Source organism: Onychostruthus taczanowskii, unplaced genomic scaffold, assembly GCF_017590055.1.
Source record: "Onychostruthus taczanowskii isolate IOZ18803 unplaced genomic scaffold, ASM1759005v1 scaffold84, whole genome shotgun sequence".
Lineage (NCBI taxonomy): Eukaryota > Metazoa > Chordata > Aves > Passeriformes > Passeridae > Onychostruthus > Onychostruthus taczanowskii.
In genome coordinates, this window is record NW_024506332.1 from 2,693,464 (window position 1) to 2,713,272 (window position 19,809).

Sequence of the window (19,809 nt, forward strand, 5' to 3'; positions counted from 1 at the left end):
CAAGAGCATAAGATACCTGTGGTTTGGAAACCATGTGGTAGTCTCCAAGCTGGACCAGAGATGGAGTTCAGAACTACTTTCTAACAGGAGTAAATAAGCAGATTGGAAAGGCTCCATTGTGTATATTCTAGGTTGCTATTTTCTTAACCCTGTCTCATTAAGATGGATGGAGTTTCTGCTTATTAGTAATTTGGCAAGTTCCTCTTTGTGTACACTCTGCACTTCTCACTAATGACGCTGTGCTTCAGTGATTAACAAAAGAGACTTCCAGCATAGTCAGTGAAAACACAGCCACGCACTCGGGGCACTGGGACGGAAACCCAACGTTCTGGAGATGCCCTCTGTGGAAGACTGCAGGGAACCCAGCAAAGGAGAAGCTGCTGGCCACGAAACCTTTCATGTCACTCAAATAATTTTGACCTCAGGACGTTGGTTATTTGATTTACATGCATAATTGCAGAGCTGACAGAGCCTGCAACAAAGTGATTCACAGCCCTTCCTGTGCTGTTCTTAAGACACATCTGATGGAGATGAAGCTGGCAGTGCTACTGCCTGGATTTACAGCTGGCCATTAAAGTATGTTTACAAGTCTTTAGTACAGTGTACACATCTGGTAAATCATTGACTGAACAAATAGCTCCTCCTGCCATGCTCCCTCTCTCAACTTTTCCTGTTCTGGTACTCAGCCCGGAGCCTGCGTCCAGTGGTGGTGGCCAGCTCATGCAGGTGTGCATGTGGCACCCGAGCAGGCAGACACAGGGATGTGCACCTGCACATGCAGCACTGACATCTAGATGCTGTTGGACACACACCTACACAAGAAGCCCCACGCAGATCCTCAGCATGAAGATCAGCTGATCTGACCTTACCTACGTGCACTGAAAGGTATTCTTGCTAGCATTCTTCCCAGCATGTATTCAAATCTCTGAGTGCTCTTGGTCACATTGCTCTTGAACCTGGCCAGACCAATCACCTGCACAGGGCAGAGTCCCAAGTGGGTACACAATGAGCAAGAGAGGCAGCTGTTCCTTCCTGGGACACTCGTGAGAGAAGAGAGGGAAGTTGGGGGCCTTTGCCAACCTGTCAGCTGCCTTCCAGTGGGCCAGCTGCCTGGCATGGGCCACAAGCAGCTCCTCTGCACTGACCAGAGCCCTGGCTGCCTGCAGGCTGACTTCCCCCAGCACCAAGGGCTCTCACCAAGGGGGGAAAGCCAGGGCTGGCAGAGCTTGGGTTTGCTGCACAGGTACAATGAAAGAAAAGCAGAATGGAAACAAGGCACAGCTCCAAGTACACAAAAAACAACATCCCTTTTCCCTGGCACCAGGAAGCATGGAACACAGCCCACACAACGGACTGCACTGGAGCCTTCCCTGCAGCAGGAAAAAAAAATGCTGGTGTTCTACCGAGCATAGCAGTGGCTGGGGCTGAGGAGCAGCAGGAGCTGCGGGCCCCCACCATGGCTCTTTGTGCCATGCACAATAAGCATCTGGGCAGCTGTGCAGTCATCTGTGGCCAGACCCTTGCTCTTGTGGCCACAGAGCTGGCCAAAGGCCAAAGGGTAAAGGGCAAACCATGGGAGCAGAAACAAAGCTAGATCAGCTCATTCATGCAAACCTTTTCAGGAGCTGTTGGTGGCAGGATGACCAGCTGCAGGAGTGCAGGACTCACTGCCTGTGCGTGAATTGCTGTCTGGAAACACAGGCTGCCAGGTCCCATGCAGTCACCTGACAGTGGCTGAAAAGGTGCAGGATCCTGGAGGTTTAATTAGAAGGGACCCACAGGGATCATCAAAGTCCAACTCCTGGCCCTGCTCACGTGTCTGAGGATGCCACCTTGTGCCTGAGAGCATTGTCCAAACACTTGAGCTCTGGCAGGCTTGGAGCTGTGACCACTGCTCTGGGGAGTTCAGTGCCTGACCAGCCTCTGGGGGAAGAACTTGCCCCACTTGTCATTGTCACCCCCTCACCACCAGGTACAGCATCCACCTATGCTCAAATTCTACTGCAGTATCCTCAAAGTTAAGGAGTCATTTAAGTGCTTTCCTGAATAAAAACTTGTTAAGAGAAATGCCTGCAATGCAAGGCAAGTCCTGCTCTCCCTCCTCTTTTTAACAGTGAGAAAACAGAGTGGCTTTGCCCCAAGACAGCTTTGCCTTGGGATGGAAAGACAGGAGCCTGGGCACTCTCCTTCCACCCCACATCCAGCTGCCAGTGCTGGCTTCTGAGGTAGACTTTGACTTAAGGCTGATTCCCTGGTGAACAACATGCTGCCTCTCAATTTCAGGGTTTTAATGGACTGGCAGGGTGTCTGGGAAGGAGGAGAGGGAAACAGAATTTTCCTTTCCCCATAAATAATCTTATGAAAGATTTTAAAAGAGATTTAAATAATCTCTTTCCTCCCTTCCCCCTTTCTCAATTGTACTGTGCATTTTAAACTGTTTGTGGAAGGGAATCAATTAGTGCAGGCAGCAGAGCCCACAGCTCTGCAGCAGCCCGTCTTCTGCACAATGGAGATCCAATGCTTTCTCCCCTGCCTGGGAAACACATGCCCAAAATCCAAGTACATACATTTTTTTCTAACCTAATTCATTTTGTAGATTGATGGAGAAAATCCATAGCAAATATTTATGACTTTGCAATAAATAACCCTCACAGAAGTTACAAAAGAGTTCTGGCGAGTCTCAAGGTAACTTTCAGCAAATTCCAGGGGTCAGGGCAGACTGGGATACTGAGCCCATAGTGCTCGAGCCTTTGGCTCATCTGTTTTGAATTATTGGTATTACTCAGTGCAGCATTGCTCTCAATGGAGTAGCTGTGCTGTGATTCCATGCCATATTTTATTTCTGTGGCAGGAGAGAAGCTGCAATAACTATTAGCTGTACTCTGTTGTAGCCTGCAAAAAAAAAACCAAAAAAACAAAAAAAAAAACCAAAAAAACCCAGGCCCCAGTGGGGCAGGGCTGGTCCTGCTGGCGTTTGCAGGCTGGCAAAGGAAGGTGCCAGTGCCCAAGTGCCTGGCACAGCAATCAGGGCCAGACACAGTGCTTTTTCCTGCCAGCTCAGAACACAGACTGAGGTGCTCGCCGGGGGCTGGTGCTGCTCCAAAGGTGGGAGTGTCCCAACGTTCTGCTGAAGGCAGCTGCCAATGTGCCTGAGCCAGTGAGGGGTGGTGGGTGCTGCTGGGGAGCCACACACCCCTTCTGGGAGCCACACACCCCTTCTGGGAGCCAGAAACGTGTGCTGGGAGCCACACACCCCTTCTGGGAGCCACAAACGTGTCCTGGGAGCCATAAACATGTCCTGGGAGCCACACAGCCATCCTGGGAGCCACAAACTTGTCCTGGGAGGCACAAACATGTCCTGGGAGCCACACACCCTTTCCAGGAGCCACACACCCATTCTGGGAGCTGCACACCCATGCTGAGAGCCACACACCCGTTCTGGAAGCCACAAACCCATCCTGGGAGCCACACACCCCTTCTAGGAGCCATGTACCCATCCTGAGAGCCACACACCCCTTCTAGGAGTCACACACCTTTCCTGAGAGCCACACACCCTTTCTGGGAGCCACAAACATGTCCTGGGAGCCACAAACCCCTTCTAGGAGCCACAAACCCATCCTGGGAGCCACACACCTTTCCTGAGGGCCACACACCCATTCTGGGAGCCACAAACCCATCCTGGGAGCCATGTACCCATCTTGGGAGCCACGACTGGGGCAAGAAGGGAGCCAGCTCATCCCCACTCCACCTTCGTTAGCTCCTAATCAGCACAGCGGAAGGAGCAGCAGCCAGCAGCACCACGCTGCTCTCCCGGGCATGGGCTCCTTTCAGGGCTTTCAGAAAACAGGGTCAGACGTGTCTTCTGACCTGTGACCTGTCGCTTCCCTCCTCGCCATAATTATCTAATACAGCGCTCTCCCTGCCAAGTACAATGAAACAATTTGTCACTTCAATTGTCTGTCAGTCAACACTGGGGCCTTTTCAACAGGCCAACACATGTTTTTTGAGAGCTTGTCAGCAAGGGCTGTCTGGCCCAAACCCATCCTGAGGGCCACACACCCGTTCTGGGAGCCACAAACCCATCCTGGGAGCCATGTACCCATCTTGGGAGCCACGACTGGGGCAAGAAGGGAGCCAGCTCATCCCCACTCCACCTTCGTTAGCTCCTAATCAGCACAGCGGAAGGAGCAGCAGCCAGCAGCACCACGCTGCTCTCCCGGGCATGGGCTCCTTTCAGGGCTTTCAGAAAACAGGGTCAGACGTGTCTTCTGACCTGTGACCTGTCGCTTCCCTCCTCGCCATAATTATCTAATACAGCGCTCTCCCTGCCAAGTACAATGAAACAATTTGTCACTTCAATTGTCTGTCAGTCAACACTGGGGCCTTTTCAACAGGCCAACACATGTTTTTTGAGAGCTTGTCAGCAAGGGCTGTCTGGCCAGGCACATAAGCATGGAAAATGGAACCTTTGTTAATTCTGGTTCTTAGAAAAAGTAAATCCATTCACTTCGTTTTTTTCAGGCCTTCAGTTTGGAATTTGCACAAGAAGCTGAATTGCCCCTGATCCCTAAATGATTGGTCAGAGGATTTGCATGAGGAAGCAGAAATTAATTATTCTTTTCTTTTCTTTTTATTTTCTGTAATTGTGTGTTTAGAAATGAGATTACATTCTACAGCAGCACGAGGGGCTGAGGGGGGAATTGCTTTGCATTTGTTTAGCTCCTTAGAGTTAAGATCACCTAATCGTTTCAAGCATTTCCTAAGATTCCCTCTCTCTTTTTCTGCTTTAATGACCAAACAAAGATTGTGCTACTTCCCGGGGAACTTTTCTGGCAGCTGAGCTCAGCAGTGGGAGCCAGGGGCTTATCCCTCTGCCGAAATAAGTCTTAGAATCACACAATCACTAAGGTTGGAAAAGACCTCTAGGATCACCGAGTCCAGCCATTAACCAGCTCAGTGCTGCCAAGGTCTTCTTGCTGCTTTTGGCTTGCAGGGCACAAAAGGCATCGCAGAGCCTCGGCCTTGAGTCCGGGTGGCTCCTTGTGTCGGAGGAAGGCTGTCAGCATTCCAGGCAGCCCAGGGAGAAGCTGCTGCTTGCCTGACCCACACGTGCAGTCAGCACAAGCTGGGGTGCCTGGGGAGCCCCACGCGGGGCAGGGTGCTGGGAGCACCCCAGCAGGGTCACCTGGGCTGTCAGGACGTGCACCTGCCAGTTCCAAACCCTGCAGTCACGCTGCTGTTCAGACAATAAAACTGATAACCTTGTTGATAGCACAAGGTAGAGAAAAAAAAATAACCCTTCTGTTCTTTGGGTTTTTAAAATTTTTCTTTTGAAAGCAGCACCCTTTGAAATTCTCACTTTCTCTGTTGATACACATATGAAATTCTGTTCCTCAATATCTACTACAAGATAGGTATCTTCATTTTGAGGTACTCCTAATTTTGTCACGTGGAAGCTTGTGTTCTGGAATATTTTATTTGAGAGCATTACAGAAATGCTGGGTGGCCCCTACTCAATTTCAAATGCCCTGAATAAAAACTTCTCCAGATCTGGCTTTCCAGAATACCCCTGTCCCAACCTAATTCAAACCATACAGGCACCTCTGACTTAGAATCTTTCAAGCCCACAAAATGACACAAATTGGCTTTGAGAGTATATCTCCCAATCTAGGCCATGTCTGTAAATTTGATTTGTCCTCTTGCATCTCTACTGCATTAGGTGGCCTGAAAGACTCCGTTTCAAAGCTTTTGTCTCCTCTAAGAGCCACAAGTGTCCACGCTTGGTCAGGCTGGAAAACGCCGTGCCAGGGGTCAGTGGCTGCTCAACACCTTGGATTTGCCCCTGGATCTCACAGGAGCAGAGGAACAACCAGTTCTAAGCACATGAATATTTTCCCAGTAGTTAAACACTCCTAGAGAGCTTAACCTGTGCACTGGACTTAAGTTATTCAGAAAGGTCACAGGTATTTCATGGTTACCTTTTCCCTGCTTTGTTTCCTTTACAGCTATCACAGAGGGGAGATCAGACAACGACCAGGTCATACAGAAAGAAACACTGTGTGCAGCACAGCTCCCTGGAGCTCTGCACGGCTCTACTCAAGCACACAACTTGACGCCACGGTACCGTCAGCACGAGCAGCCCGAGCGCCCCTCCTGACGGACGGGTCCCGGAGGATGAGCTCGCACCCGGACACGGCGCCCCGGAGCTCTCTGTGCCCTCACGGCAGGCTCCAGCTCCGCCTTGGCCTGAGGCGCCGCCGCCGAGCAGCTCTCGGGCAAAGGTTAACGGGCCGCCACCGGACCCCGTGTGCGCCAGCACAGCCGGTGACAAAGCCGCGAGAGCGCCGGTCTGCTCGCGGCGGCTCCGCTTCCTGAGAAAAAAACAGGGAAATGGTCCCGAGCTGGGAGCGGCGGGCCCGGGACAGCGCCAGGCGCCGCTGCCTGTGGGCCCGGGCGGTACCAAGTACGGCCGGGGGGGCCGCCGGGACAGCGCCAGGCGCCGGTGCCCGCGGGCTCCGGGACAGCGCCGGGCTGTGGAACAGAGCCGGTGCCCGCGGGCCCCAGGACAGCGGCGGACCCGGGACAGCGCCGGTGCCCGCGGGCCCCGGGACAGCACCGGGAGCCGGTGCCTGTGGGCCCGGGCGGTACCAAGTACGGCCGGGGGGGGGGGCAGGTGTCATGTGGGCTGACCGCGCTTGAGGTGAGCGTTACGCCCAATCGGATATGGGTGCTTTTTGCGCAAGCGCGCTCCTGCCGTTCTGCGGCCTCCGGGGCTACGCCTGCGCACTGCCGCGCCTCGCGGCGCCTGGCGGCACTTCCGCCCTCACCCGGAGCCCGGCGTCGCCTCGGCGGTTTTGCGACAGCCGTAAGTGCGGGGCGGCCGGCGGAGCGGAGGGACCGGACGGGACAGGGGCGGCGGCGCGATGAGGCCGCAGCAGGCGCCGGTGTCGGGCAAGGTGTTCATCCAGCGCGACTACAGCGGTGGCACGCGCTGCCAGTTCCAGAGCAAGTTCCCCGCCGAGCTGGAGAACCGGGTGAGGCGGGGCGGACTGCGGCCGGCCCGGGGCGAGCGCGGCGCACGGAGCCGGGCCTCACGGGGCTGTGCCCGGCTGGCGTTGCCCCGGTCGCAGCCGGTCGTGCGGGTTCCCCGAGGGCGGGGTGGCGTCTCCTGCGCGGATCTCTGAGCGGGGCCGTTCCGGTGCGGAGCGGACGCCGTTCCTCCGCCGGTCTGTGGCCCCGGTCTGTGGTCGGTCCTGGGGAAGGCGGCTGCTTTGCAGCAGCAGAGCGGAACGTACCGGTTGTGTCTGAGCGCAGAGCCGGCTCTGTGCTCTCCCTTGAAATCCTGCCCGTCCTGCCCAGCCCGCTTAGAGGCCTCACAAATGTTGCCTCGAGTACTTTCCTTTCGGTCGGTGCTATCGGTTGCGGTGTCTTAAGCTGACAGTCAAACAAACACGCCTTCCTACCCCATTTTCTTTCTCTCACTCGGTTTTTTTCTCTTCCCTGTGCCTGTGTTGTGTGTTTGGTCAGCACTGCAGCAGCACCGGGGTGCTGTGGGTGTGGAGAGCCCTCTCTGTGCCTGTTCATTGTAACCCAGCACATCCCTGTGTGCCAATTCCGGTTTTGTCACAGCTGAATTGCACGTTTGCTTAGGCTCTGACCGGTTCTGTGTCCCCGTTGTGTTTGAATTCAGACCCAGCCTGTTAGACCCAGGTGTCTGACAAAGGTCTGTGCTCTGTGTGCTGCAGGCTGGGGCTCTGAGCACAGGGCACATGATCCCTGGGGAGTTCTGAACCGTGCACCTGACAGCCCCGCTTGCTTTTCTTGCAGATTGACAGGCAGCAGTTTGAGGAGACAGTCCGGACGCTGAACAACCTCTATGCAGAAGCTGAAAAACTTGGGGGCCAGTCTTACCTCGAGGGCTGTCTCGCCTGCCTGACTGCCTACACCATCTTCCTGTGCATGGAGACACACTATGAAAAGGTATGGGCTTGCTTCCCCTTCGTGCTGCAGGCCTTCCTGTGACTTTGCAGTGTTGTGCTGCAGATTCTGTGTGGCTGTGCCTCAGACCTGCTGGCACTGCTCAGTTGGGGTCCCGTGGGGGTCACCCTGACTCCTGTGGCACCGTGGAGCCACCAGAGCACTTGTGTCTGTCAGTTCTGCTGTTGCCATAGCCATGCCTTCTGTGCTGTTTCATTTCCAGGTTCTAAAGAAAATTGTTTCCCCTTCGTGCTGCAGGCCTGTACTTGGTTCTTGGTGGCTTTCCTGTGACTTTGCAGTGTTGTGGAGCAGATTCTGTGTGGCTGTGCCTCAGACCTGCTGGCACTGCTCAGTTGGGGTCCCGTGGGGGTCACCCTGACTCCTGTGGCACCGTGGAGCCACCAGAGCACTTGTGTCTGTCAGTTCTGCTGTTGCCATAGCCATGCCTTCTGTGCTGTTTCATTTCCAGGTTCTAAAGAAAATTGCTAAGTTCATTCAGGAACAGAATGAGAAGATCTACGCTCCTCAGGGCCTTCTGCTGACAGACCCCATTGAAAGAGGATTAAGAGTTGTATCCTTCTGTGGCTTCTGGCATTGTCTCCTGCCCTGGGCTCCTCCTTTGCCTCAGTGAGGCACCTCTGCTCGTGCTTGATCTGTGATGTAGAATCAGTGATTGGTCTTGTTGCTCTTTGTTGTGTCCTGGTCCCCAGTCAGGTGTCAGTTGTGAAGGTTTGGTACGTGGAAAGCCCACGAAGATGTGGAACCCATCCTTTGTGAGTACCTGGAAGGAGCACTTGAGATCCTTCCTCTATTCCAGTAACCTCCAGAAATGCTGCTTTTCTGACTGGGGAAAGAAGTGACTGTGTTGGCAGGACAGAAATTGATGTTGTGAGAACAAGACCTGGCTGTTCATTAATGTGCAACCCTCAGCTCAGGTTCTGGTGAAGATTTTGCCCAGCACTTGCTCTTGCTTCCAGTGTGGCTTATTTCAACCCTTTTTCTTCAGCTGTTGAGCCACACTGCAGACATTTTATGTAGTTATTGCCTGAAGTTGTAAAGACCTCTCATAGCAAATGGGGAAGTTTAATGAATAACACATCTTTCTTTGGAAATATTGAAACCACAGCAACTTGGAACCCAATTGAATGTATGATAAGGCTAATTCCTTGCAGCTGGGTTTCCTGTGGCCTTGTTCAAATAGCTCAGAGCTGTCATGACTCCTTTTTTCTCATGTGTTTTCCATTGTGCATACACCTTCTGGGGAAAAAAAAAAAACCAAACAAACAACATTCAACTTGATAAAAAGCATTTTCAGTTTGGTAGGTGACTTATTTAGCAGTATTAACTTTTTTGCTTGGTGCACAGCCTTCCCCAAAATTTAGCAGGGGGGCAAGGCTCAAACCCACACAGCACTGAGTTCCTGTGCAGGCCCTGGGCTGGGAGCCAGTGCTCTTACCTGGTGAGACATCTCACATAGACTGTTCCCTTTGCTTTGGAGCTCTGGGACCTGCCTTTAAACAGCTAAGATATCAAAAGTCCCATAATCTTAATGTTTTTCTGCCTTTTTCTGGGCATGTTTTCATAGTCTCTTTATAGTGGATTTCCCTAACAGCTTTTCTGTGCAGATTGAAATTACCATTTATGAAGACAGAGGTTTGACCAGTGGAAGATAAAACTGTGGAGTCTCAGGTACATGTTACCCTTATCTCAGATCAATCTCAACATCTTTCTGTGCTCAGAGGATTGGGTGCTGTCATGCTGAGAGTTTATCCCACCCTTGTACATAATCAAAGACTGTTCACATAAATCCTGTGTGGACCAGCTCTTCTTGGAAGTAAAAACATCAGTACAGAGCAGCATGTTGCTGAAGAGAGAAGAGAAATTTGAGTCTTGATTGTGTAAATATGCTAACTTGTGCTGTATTATATCCAAAATTCTTCTCAGGTCAGTAAAAGATGGACTCTGTCCCTGGTGTACTCTAGCACACAGAGCCTTTTTGCTGCAGTTTTTCAGTTGGCTGCTCTTCTGGTTATCATGCTGATGTCTTTACTTGTGATGCTTTTGGGTCCCAGCAGCCTTGAAAAGCTCTGCTGAGAGGCTCTCAGTTCTCCTGATGCTCTCACAAAGTGAGGAGCACTCACAGGACAGGGGCTCCTGCTAATTGTATCCAGTGTAGAGCACCAAAATTACTGTCTGTGGCTGTGCTTTTGGAAAGCTGCCACTGGCTCCCTTGTGGCAGGTGCTCTGCAGGTGCTGGGATGGGAGTGTCAAGTCCAGATTGTTGGCAATTATGCAGGAAAGAGTGGGAAATGTTTATGCCAAAGAAATAAATAGTAAAGGTGTTTATTTTTTTGTTTGGACAAATGGAATCAAGAACTCTGGGTTCTGCTCATACTGCTCACCACAACCCATGGTAACTTGCTCCTCTTGCCACACTCCTGCTGCAGCTGTAGGAAGGTTTGTGTAGGGGAGATTTTGATGTGACTTAGGAGGAGTTTCTAAGCATATGAAACTTCTTTTCTAGATGATAGCTCACCGGTGGACTTGCTGTACCAAGGTTCCCCTACCTCCTACTTTAGAGCATCATTCCTTTCTCTGCTGCCAGATCCACAGTGCCATCTACTACAAGGACTAACTTCCTCAGACTGCTCCCCAGGGGGTGACCTAGCTGGTCAGCATCCACTTTGCAGTAGATTTGGAAGCAACAGGATCACTTTTTAGTTTTTGTTTGGTTTGTTTTTTGGTTCTTTCTTTTCTCAAGAAAAGGCAGAAGTGGTAAAGCTGTGTTCTCTCCTGAAAGAAATGGGGCTCTCAGCCCAACAGAGGTTTGTTCTAGTCCTGTAAGTGCAGTGCTGTTAGTCCCTGGTTCTTAAACCCTTCTGTGTGTCAGTTGGGCTTTGGAAAGCTCCAGCTCGAAGTTGGGAATTTCCCTCCAGCCCAGTGTAAGAGTGCAGAGATACACAGTGCCTCTTCCCAGTGAGGAGTGACTCAAGGCACCATTTCTTGTGCTGATCCTTGTGGAAAACCAAAAGGCAAAGTGTTCTTGAGTTAAGGTCTTGGTTATCCCTGGGGGGAGGGGGCTGTAGGCAGACTTTAACCCTGGTGGTTTTTCTGCCCCTGTGTCTGTGCTGGTTTTGGCCCCATCAGTGCTCACCAAGAGGGGCCTGGTCAGTCATGAAACAGTGAGCACAGTAAAGTGGATGCTGAGCCAATAAAAATAATGATTCCCACCCTTCTCTGATTAACATGTGAAGTGTAAAACTGTTTCTTTATGGATTTCTTACATATAATTTATAGGAAAACATTGATTTGACAAACTGTAAGATTCTGTGTAAGATGGATTTCTTAGTTCTGTCTCTGGCACACACTGAGGAGTTGAGCTGTGCATTCCTTAGCATCCCCGTGCATTGCTCAGCAGTACCTGCACGAGTGAAGTTCCCCACAGTCCAAGCTGGCTGAATCCTTTCTCTTACATCCTTTTCCCATGTCAAAGCCCGGGTGTCCTGGTGTAGGGGCCGAGTGTCAGTGTCCAGTTGTGGAAGGAACTCAGGAGTTCAGGGGCTGGCTTGGTTGGTGGTGGTGCTGCAGGTGCTAATACTGGATATGGAACTCCAGGCTCATTCCTCAGCCACTGGGGGGGGGGTTGAGATTTGATTAATATTTTCATTGTATAAATTTGTTTTTTCTAAACTGTAACAGTGTTTGCCTTTCACAGCTGTTGCAATATTGGCAGAAGTACTGATGGATCAGTAAACCTTTTCTTAAACTGTGTGCAGGTGTGTTCTGGCAGCGCCGTGGGCTCGGGGTGATCCCGAAGTGCTGGGCTGGGAGCAGCTGGAACCACACGGGGCTGTGCCCAGGCTGCAGGGGCATGGCTGGGGGCTGTGCCAGGCTCTGTGGGTATGGCTCCATCAGGGCCTGGCTGTGTCCCTGTGCCCGGGCTCCGTGGCTCTGGCTGCAGCAGGGCAGTGCCCACCTGGAACCTGGCTGGGCACAGTGTCCAGATTGCATGGCTATGGTTCTATCATGGCCAGTGCCCACCTGGAGCCTGGCTGGGGGCTGTGTCCAGATTGCATGGCTATGGTTCCATCATGGCCAGTGCCCACCTGGTGCCTGGCTGGGCACAGTGTCCAGGCTCTGTGGGTATGGCTCCATCAGAGCCAGCAGCCACCTCATGCCTGGCTGTGTCCCCGAGTCCGGGCTCTGTGGCTGTGGTTCCACCAGGGCCAGTGCCTGCCTGGTGCCTGGCTGGGGGCTGTGCCAGGCTCTGTGAGTATCTGGTTCCACCAGGGCCGGTGCCTGCCTGGTGCTGGGGGCTGTGCCCAGGCTGCATGGCTCTGGCTCCATCAGGGCCAGTACCTGCCTGGTGCCTGGCTGGGGGCTGTGCCAGGCTCTGTGGGTATGGCTCCATCAGGGCCTGGCTGTGTCCCTGTGCCCGGGGCTCGATGGCTCCGGCTCTGCCATGCTCAGTGCCCGCCCGGTGCCTGGCTGTGTCCCTGTGCCCGGGCTGCATGGCTCTGGCTCCATCAGGGGCAGTGCCCACCCGGTGCCTGGATGGGGGCCGTGTCCCTGTGCCCAGGCTCTGTGGCTCTGGTCCCACCCGGTGCCTGGCTGTGTCCCTGTGCCCGGGCTCCATGGCAATGGCTCCGCCATGCTCAGTGCCCACCCGGTGCCTGGCTGTGTCCCTGTGCCCGGGCTCCACGGCAATGGCTCCTCCATGCTCAGTGCCCGCCCGGTGCCGGGCTGGGGCCGGGGGTATCCAATCTGCTGAGCCCTGATTGGCTGAAACAGCTGCAGCTTCACTGCGCCTCCTCATTGGCCCAGAAGTTGCAGCTTGACGCCGCTCCCTGATTGGTGGAGGCGGCTGCAGCCCGTCCGCCTCCTGACTTCCAAAAAAGCTGCATCCGCCTCCTGATTGGCCAGCTTCAACCCGCTTCCTGATTGGCTGAAAAAGCGTGCGCTCCGTGATTGGCCAAAATGCTTCATTACATCCACCTCCTGATTGGCCGCGGCATCAGCAGCAGCTCCAATCTGCATCCTGATTGGCCGAAGAAGATGGCTCTTTCAGTCCGCCTCCTGATTGGCCGGAGGAGCGGCGGCCCCAGTCCGTTTCCCGACTGGCCAAGCGGCCGCAGCGCGATTCCTCACCCGCGGTCCCTGGCTGCCGCGCATGCGCCGTGGCGGGGCGCTTGGCGGGAGCGATGGCGGCCGCGACTGGCGGCGACTCGGACGGCGACAGCGAGGAGCTGGTGCTCACCCCGGCACAGCTGATCCACAGCCTGGAGCAGGTACCGGTACCGTGGGCTGCAGCGACGGGCTTGGGCCGGGGGAGCCGGGGGTTGCTGGGCGCACTGGGGCAGATACCGAGCGGCGGGGCCGTGGCCGTGTTTTTCCCTCAGCTGTGTAGCTGAGGTCATCCTCGCTTTCACTGACAGCGTGCCTTCTTTCAGGCCTGGCTGAATGAGAAATTTGCTCCAGAGCTGCTGGAGAGTAAACCTGAAGTCATCGAGTGCGTGGTGGAGCAGCTGGACCATATGGTAGGTTCGGTTCTGCTGGCTCGGGTGGTGCTGCGGGCAGGCCCTGCTTGCCTGCTGGGGCAGAGACGAGCCTGAGCCTCTCTGAGAGCACCGGGCTGCTCTGCTTCCCTGTCTCTGAGATAAAGCTTTTTCTTTGAGCTTGCCTTGGAAAGGGGCTAAAGCACGAGGAGGCATTGTGCTTTGGGTCATCAAAGCAGCCGCAGCTGGTTCTGTGGGTTCTATATGCAAAACTTCCTCTGTTTCTTCTGGTTTGATGTTTCAACCATTTAATTTGTTGTTGCTTTTTCTTGCAGGAAGCCAACCTGAAACGGGCGAAGAGAGGAGACCTGAAGGTCAGCGTTCATCACATGGAGATCGAGAGGATCCGTTACGTGCTCAGCAGCTACCTGCGGTGTCGGCTGGTGAAGGTAGCGCTTACTGTGCAGCCCAGAGGGTGAAAAAGGGTCATTTCAGAGGGCTTTTTACCTACACAGTGCTTCCTGCACTTAATTAAAGCATGTTCTCTCTCTGTTCTCTGAAATGTAACTGGCATTAATTTCTTGGGCGCACTGGTATTGTCAGGAAGGAAGATGACAGCAGCGTTGATCACAATATTGTGGGGGCTGCTTGCTTCACCTGAGCCTGGGGTGGCAGAGCTGAGTGCTGTCCTGTTCTGCCCGAGGCCTGCTGCTTGTACAGCTTGGTGATCCCATGTGCTGTCACAGTTCAGGAGCAGGATTTGGGCAGGCCTGCCTGCCAGGCTGCAGCTCGTAGGGAATCCAGTGGAGAGTGGGGGTTTAAACACTGAACTTGTGGAATAGATCTGTATCATTCTTTTGGGTTGTGTTCCAATATTAGATAGAGAAGTTTTTTCCCCACATCCTGGAGAAGGAGAAGTCTCGAGCTGAAGGGGAGCCCTCCATTTTATCACCAGAGGAGTTTGCTTTTGCTAAAGAGTGAGTAGGATTTCAATGTATCTTCCTCCCCTTTTATAGATTATAGAAACTTTCCTGTGTGTTTTGCTCAAGTTCTTGAGACTGTGAGCCTTAGACAGGTTTGAAGTAAGAATCAGTGTGTTTTACCAGGAGGTTTCCTTGTGGGCAAGAAAGGAACTGAAAATAACTCTGGTGACTTTGAGTGAGTTACCAGGGTAGACCAAGGGCCTGTCTTTGGCTGTGCCCATGGCATGAGGAGCCATCTCTTATTCTTGTTTTGTGTCAATACTCTCCCTGCAGATTTGTATTTGATTAACCAGCTCAATACTTCAATGGTTTGTTTCAGGTACATGGCAAACACAGAGGCTTACCTGAAAAATGTGGCCCTAAAGCACATGCCACCTAACCTGCAGAAAGTGTCTCTCCTAAAGTCAGGTGAGTCTATCCAGACTCCAGGGTAATCTGAAAATTGTAGAAGCAGGTGGAAGTGTGGGGAAAGCTCCAGGGAGCCCCAAATGTAAGGGCTAGTCCTCAGCTGAAGCAAAGTGATGTGGTGATAGTGTTGTGACGTGGTTCCATGCTGCTGCCAGGGGATCGTGCTGGCCCCTGCTGTCAAGTGCTGTCTTGCACTGAGGCTGAGCACATGGGTCTGGTTAGAAGGGTCTGGTGTAAGTTTGTTACCTGTCAGAGGAGCACGAGTGAGGGCTGAGCATGTGCTCTCCATCTGTTGTCTGCAGTTCCAAAGCCCAACCTGGACTCCTTTGTGTTTCTGAGGGTGCTGGAGCGGCAGGAGAACATCCTGGTGGAGCCAGAGACAGACGAGCAGAGGTAGGTGGGCATTTCTGCGTGTGGCACAGGTGCCAGTCTGTGTCACTGTGGGCTGCAGCTCACAGTGTCCTGCTGTCTCTGCAGGGAATACACCATCAACCTGGAGGAGGGCTCGCAGCACCTGATCCGCTACAGAACCGTGGCCCCTCTGGTGGCCTCGGGAGCCGTGCAGCTCATCTGAGGGGAGAGGTAAGTGCCTGGTGGCAGGAGCAGCTAGCACACCATCCCCCTGGCCACCCCACCACAGCGGGGCTGCCAGGAGCTCCCCGTGGGGCTGGGTGCCCACTGCCTTGGCAGGCAGAGCACAGTGGCACTGGAGGTGAGTACCACGGTGTTGTACTGCAGAGGCATTCATTAACCCCACAGCTCATCAAGCTCCTGATTGCTTGTGACATTCCCAGCATACAGCCATGCAGTCTGCATGCACAGTGGTATTCCTGGGTGAGGGCAGGCTGTGTCACAGGGTAGTGTCTGGAAAGCTTCAGTGTGTAGCTGCTGGGGTGCCTTGTTTAAGAGCTGTGGCATCGCTGAAATGGAACAACTGTGGTCATGGACTGAGGAGAAAGTAGTTTCTGCTGTGTGTCATCTGAATACCCTCCCTGCAGAGGGTGAGGGGCTCTGGTACAGCTTCAGGCTGCATTTGTGAGAGCAGATTCTGTCAGACTCCTTTCTGCAGAAGCCACTGCTAAGGGAAGTGGGACACACAGTTCACTTTTACTGGTCACACAGAACAAAAATTCCTTTGGCTGTGCTGCCCCATGCAGGCCTCAGGGTGCTGTGTGGTACCTCAGCTCAGAACCTGTGGAGTGCATGGGCAGACAGGAGCTTGTGTTCATCAGGACAGGGTTTCTGTTCCCTGCCTGAGGGGTGTCTGGGGGGCATCTTCCTCTGAAAGGCTGGGGGTGACACAGGGCATCGTGTAGTGTGAGTGGCTTTGCATGTGTGGTTTATAGTCTTCCTAATTAATCCATTTAGGTAAAGAAGATTCTTTCAAGCATAGACATTAAGGGGGGGTTGGGTTTAATCCTTAGGAATCAGTAGTGTGTTCCTCTGGACAGCCTCCCAGGAAGGGCTTGTGAACTGTGCCCTCCCCGTATTTACAGCCAGACAACTTCACAGAGGTGACTGAAGCTGCCAGACAAAATCCTTGTTAATCTGCTGCTGTGGAAGCGTGCTCCACAGGATCTGCCTGAGGAGTGTGCAGGTGACAAGTCTGCAGGCTTTCTCCTTGGCCCTGTTCATTGGACTGAATCCTTGTCCACACAGCTGAGTGTCACGTGGCTGCAGCAGAGGGGCATCTGTCCTCTTCTAGTGGCTGAACTTTAACTGACCCCATGGTTTCCAGAGTGCCTTTGGTGTAGCTCAGCTCTGGAGCTTGCAGCACATGGCTGTGCCTTCACAGGCCAGCCAGGAGAGTGGACATGGCTCTAGCAGGCTGAGATCAGTCAGGCTCCAGGTGAGAGTCAGTTGTGGCGCAGGAGAGTGGACATGGCTCTAGGCTGAGATCAGTCAGGCTCCAGGTGAGAGTCAGTTGTGGCACACCTGAAAATGCTTACCTGCTTTTGTGTCCTTCCATGACTGAATACCAGGACATGTGTGTAACTGCTAACACTGCACCTCTGCTCTGTGCTGGGGGAAGAAGTGTCCACAACTTTATTGAGAAAATGATGGTTTTGGCTTGTCCTTTCAGATGGGGAAGGCACAGCAGTGCATCCACCTTAATCGGTGCTGCTGCGACAGAATGGGTGGAGTAGGGGCAGCTTTCCCATTGTCCATGGGTTCTGCTGTTAAACTTGATGTTAAATACATTCCTTGTTCTCTGCTCTCCCCTGGGTGAAATAGCTTGAGTTCACATAGTGATCAGCTCTGAACACCAAGTAGGTGGATGGTGGAAGAGGTCACAGGGAGGGCACTGATGCTGAGCTGCAATTTCCCTGCCTGAGCCAGAACTGCTCTCATGGGGACAAGAAAAAGATGGGGGCAACTGCTTTCATTGCTGGGAGGACTCATGTTTGTGTTGGCTACCCCAGGTCGCTGAAGTTGGGGGGTTTACATTGTCAGCCCGAGATGATGTGTTGAAAGCTTATTTTTGCCAGCTGGGCACTGGGTTCAAGCTCACTTTGGCCATCCTGTGAGAGGTGTCTTGCATTGTGCTGCAGACATTCAGACATGGTGGTGATGGAGAGTCATGTAGAAATATTGGTAGGTCAGTCAGCTGTGTCATGAGCTGATGAAAATCTGTGCTGTCAGCAGGAACAATCAGGGCTGCTTAACATAAATGGCCAGACAGCTCTGGGGAGATTAGCAAGGAGTACAAGGCAGGGGTGATCTGATTTAGGTGACAGTCTTTACTGTCAAGGAGTCACATGTGACCTGAACAGTGAGGGTGATTTTGACTAGAGATGTCAGGGACACCACAGTGTCTCTTGCTTGGGTGTGAGCAAATTTCCTTCAGTGCACACATCTAGGGGAAGAAGCTTCTCAGTTGGTAGAGGTTGGGCTGGGCTTTTCTCTGCTTAGACACCCTGGAAATAGCTGTCTTTGGAGAGGCATCTGAAAAGGGCTCTATGAAACCAATTCAAACCTCCCCATTAAAGACTAGGTAAGAGGAACACGCTCCCTTTTCTCCCAGAGCTGCCTCCTACTGTTGACAGTTGCACAGCTGCTGGTACTCAAAAAATAATCGTGTTTTTCTGGCACCAGGACCCATTTCTGCGCTGTTTTCCCTGCTGGCCCTGCCTGGCGCAGTGGGAGGCCGCGCTGTGCCCTGTCCCGGGCCCGGTACCGCCCGCTCTCCGGGACGCGGTGCCGCCGCCGCCGGGCCCGGGACGAGCGCGGCCCCCGAGGGGGCGGGGCGAGGCGGGGCGGTCCGTTCCTATTGGCCGCCCGGGAGCGCGGGGCGGCGCTGATTGGCCGGGGCGGGGTGTCCCGGCCGCGGGCGCTCCCACGGCTCCATTGACGCGGAGCCGCCGCGGCGGGAGCGGAGCGGAGCGGGCGGGATGAGCTGCGGCGAGTGAGCGGGGCCGGGCCGGGTGGGACGGGGGGCTCTCCGGGGCCCACGGCTGGGGCCGCGCCGCCTGACCCCCCCTCTCTTCGTCCCTAGGCTTTTCCAGGTGTGCAGCGGGCGGGCTGTCGCCCCCCCAGCCGTGCCCGTGGACCTGGCCGTGCGGCTCTGCCTGAGCCATTCGCCCCCCATCCGCAAGCTGCTGAACTCCTACGAGGAGCTGCGGGGCAACCGAGGCCGCAAACCCCTCCGATCCTGTCTCAACCAGAAGCTGAGCGCAGAACCTGAGCCAGAGCGGCGAGACAAGGGCTCCAAGGGCCGGAAGAAGAAGCAGGTTGTGTTCGCTGATATGAAGGGGCTCTCGCTGACAGCTGTCCGCTTCTTCTCAAAGATTGAGGAGGACCTCTGTGATTTGCAGCATGCCCTGTCAGACCTCGCCTGTTTCCAACCGAGGAAAAGCCCCCCGTGGGAAGCGTGCAGGTACGTGCTGGACTTCCCACAGCCGTCTGCAAACTACGTGGCTTTCCGCAACAGCCTGCACAGCAACTTTGTCTGCCTGGAGAGCTGTCTGATCCAGGGCCGTGCTCTGTCAGGGACAGTGAAGGTTAGAAACATCGAGTACGAGAAGAAGGTGACGGTCCGCATCACCTTTGATGGCTGGAAGAGCTTTTGGGACATCCCTTGCCAGTACATGCACAGCACCTACGGCTCAGCTGACACGGACATCTTCTCTTTTGAGCTTACCCTGCCCAAGCCATCCGTCTCCCACAGGGGCACGGAGTTCTGCATCTCCTTCCAGTGTGGACAAAAGACCCACTGGGACAACAACCATGGGAAGAACTACAAGATCTGCCACGTGGGCACGATTCACCCTGCCTCCTGTGCTGTGAAGAGTGCCAGCAGGGCCTGGGAGCATCTTGGCACCTCTGGGGCTGCTGCTCTGGTCCTTTCCCACCTGCAGACCTGGCGGCAGTCAGAGACCCAGGCTCCTTATTGGTAGGAAGGCAGTGTGGGGAGACATGTAGGTGCCCTCCCTGTCCCGAGTGGTACAAGTGTCCTCGGGGAGGGCTCAGCTGCAGAAGATGCTGCTCACGGTGTTGTTAGCTCCTTCACGGCCTGCTGCTCTATGAGCAGCTGCCAGTCGCTGCAGAAGCTTCTTCACTACAGAGGCTGGAAGCTGCTGCTTGAAATAACTCCTGCGTGTAGGTTCTCAGGGCAACCCGAGAGTGGGGAAGGGCCGCGGGGCTGGGCCTCGCGGCCAGGTCCGAGCCACGCCGCGATCCGCGGTGGCCGGTGCTGCCCAAGTGCCTTGTGTGGAGGCGGCTGCTGGGGCCTCCGGAGAAGGGCTCACCGCGGGCTTACTGGGCCAGGAGCGGCGGGGTGCCTGCGGTGGTTGGTGCTGTAACGGGGAGTTAATAAAGTGACGGCGCTTCGCGACTCCTGCCTCCTGCTCCGCCTCGCGGGGGTGGGGCGGGCCCGGGCCCTCAGACGGCGGCGGGAGGGACGCTCCCCCTGGCGGGGCGGGCGGGGAGAGCGGGGCGGCCCTGCG

The 19,809-nt window shown here is 54.3% G+C and overlaps 3 protein-coding genes across 3 annotated transcripts; all 3 read left to right on the plus strand.

Annotated features, from left to right (window-relative positions):
• The first annotated feature begins 6,799 nt into the window (after window positions 1-6,799).
• GOLGA7 (golgin A7) lies at window positions 6,800-11,748 on the plus strand. Its single transcript, XM_041424893.1, has 5 exons — window positions 6,800-7,034; window positions 7,828-7,980; window positions 8,447-8,548; window positions 9,603-9,666; window positions 10,502-11,748. The coding sequence occupies exons 1-4, from the start codon at window positions 6,924-6,926 to the stop codon at window positions 9,648-9,650; spliced, it is 414 nt and encodes a 137-aa protein (XP_041280827.1). The 5' UTR covers window positions 6,800-6,923; the 3' UTR covers window positions 9,651-9,666; window positions 10,502-11,748.
• A 1,357-nt stretch (window positions 11,749-13,105) lies between these two features.
• Window positions 13,106-18,496, plus strand: GINS4 (GINS complex subunit 4). Its single transcript, XM_041424919.1, has 8 exons — window positions 13,106-13,265; window positions 13,428-13,514; window positions 13,808-13,921; window positions 14,352-14,449; window positions 14,775-14,863; window positions 15,166-15,256; window positions 15,341-15,445; window positions 18,360-18,496. Exons 1-7 carry the CDS (start codon window positions 13,179-13,181, stop codon window positions 15,435-15,437), a joined length of 663 nt encoding a protein of 220 aa, XP_041280853.1. The 5' UTR covers window positions 13,106-13,178; the 3' UTR covers window positions 15,438-15,445; window positions 18,360-18,496.
• On the plus strand, window positions 17,426-19,697 carry LOC121346709 (protein phosphatase 1 regulatory subunit 3C-B-like). The gene is made up of 3 exons (XM_041424740.1): window positions 17,426-17,458; window positions 18,005-18,123; window positions 18,360-19,697. The coding sequence occupies exons 1-3, from the start codon at window positions 17,426-17,428 to the stop codon at window positions 19,258-19,260; spliced, it is 1,053 nt and encodes a 350-aa protein (XP_041280674.1). The 3' UTR covers window positions 19,261-19,697.
• Window positions 19,698-19,809: the final 112 nt, after the last annotated feature.

Bases quoted from the DNA above. Each gene is read 5' to 3' on its own strand.
- LOC121346709 (XM_041424740.1), top strand. From the start codon at position 17,426: ATGGTGGTGATGGAGAGTCATGTAGAAATATTG. The intron at 17,459-18,004 runs GTAGGTCAGTCA...TGCCTGGCGCAG, and splicing joins AGAGTCATGTAGAAATATTG to TGGGAGGCCGCGCTGTGCCC. The intron at 18,124-18,359 runs GTCCGTTCCTAT...CTTCGTCCCTAG, and splicing joins GGGCGGGGCGAGGCGGGGCG to GCTTTTCCAGGTGTGCAGCG.
- GOLGA7 (XM_041424893.1), top strand. From the start codon at position 6,924: ATGAGGCCGCAGCAGGCGCCGGTGTCGGGCAAGGTGTTCATCCAGCGC. The intron at 7,035-7,827 runs GTGAGGCGGGGC...CTTTTCTTGCAG, and splicing joins CCGCCGAGCTGGAGAACCGG to ATTGACAGGCAGCAGTTTGA. The intron at 8,549-9,602 runs GTATCCTTCTGT...TTTTCTGTGCAG, and splicing joins TTGAAAGAGGATTAAGAGTT to ATTGAAATTACCATTTATGA.
- GINS4 (XM_041424919.1), top strand. From the start codon at position 13,179: ATGGCGGCCGCGACTGGCGGCGACTCGGACGGCGACAGCGAGGAGCTG. The intron at 13,266-13,427 runs GTACCGGTACCG...GCCTTCTTTCAG, and splicing joins TGATCCACAGCCTGGAGCAG to GCCTGGCTGAATGAGAAATT. The intron at 13,922-14,351 runs GTAGCGCTTACT...TTCCAATATTAG, and splicing joins TGCGGTGTCGGCTGGTGAAG to ATAGAGAAGTTTTTTCCCCA.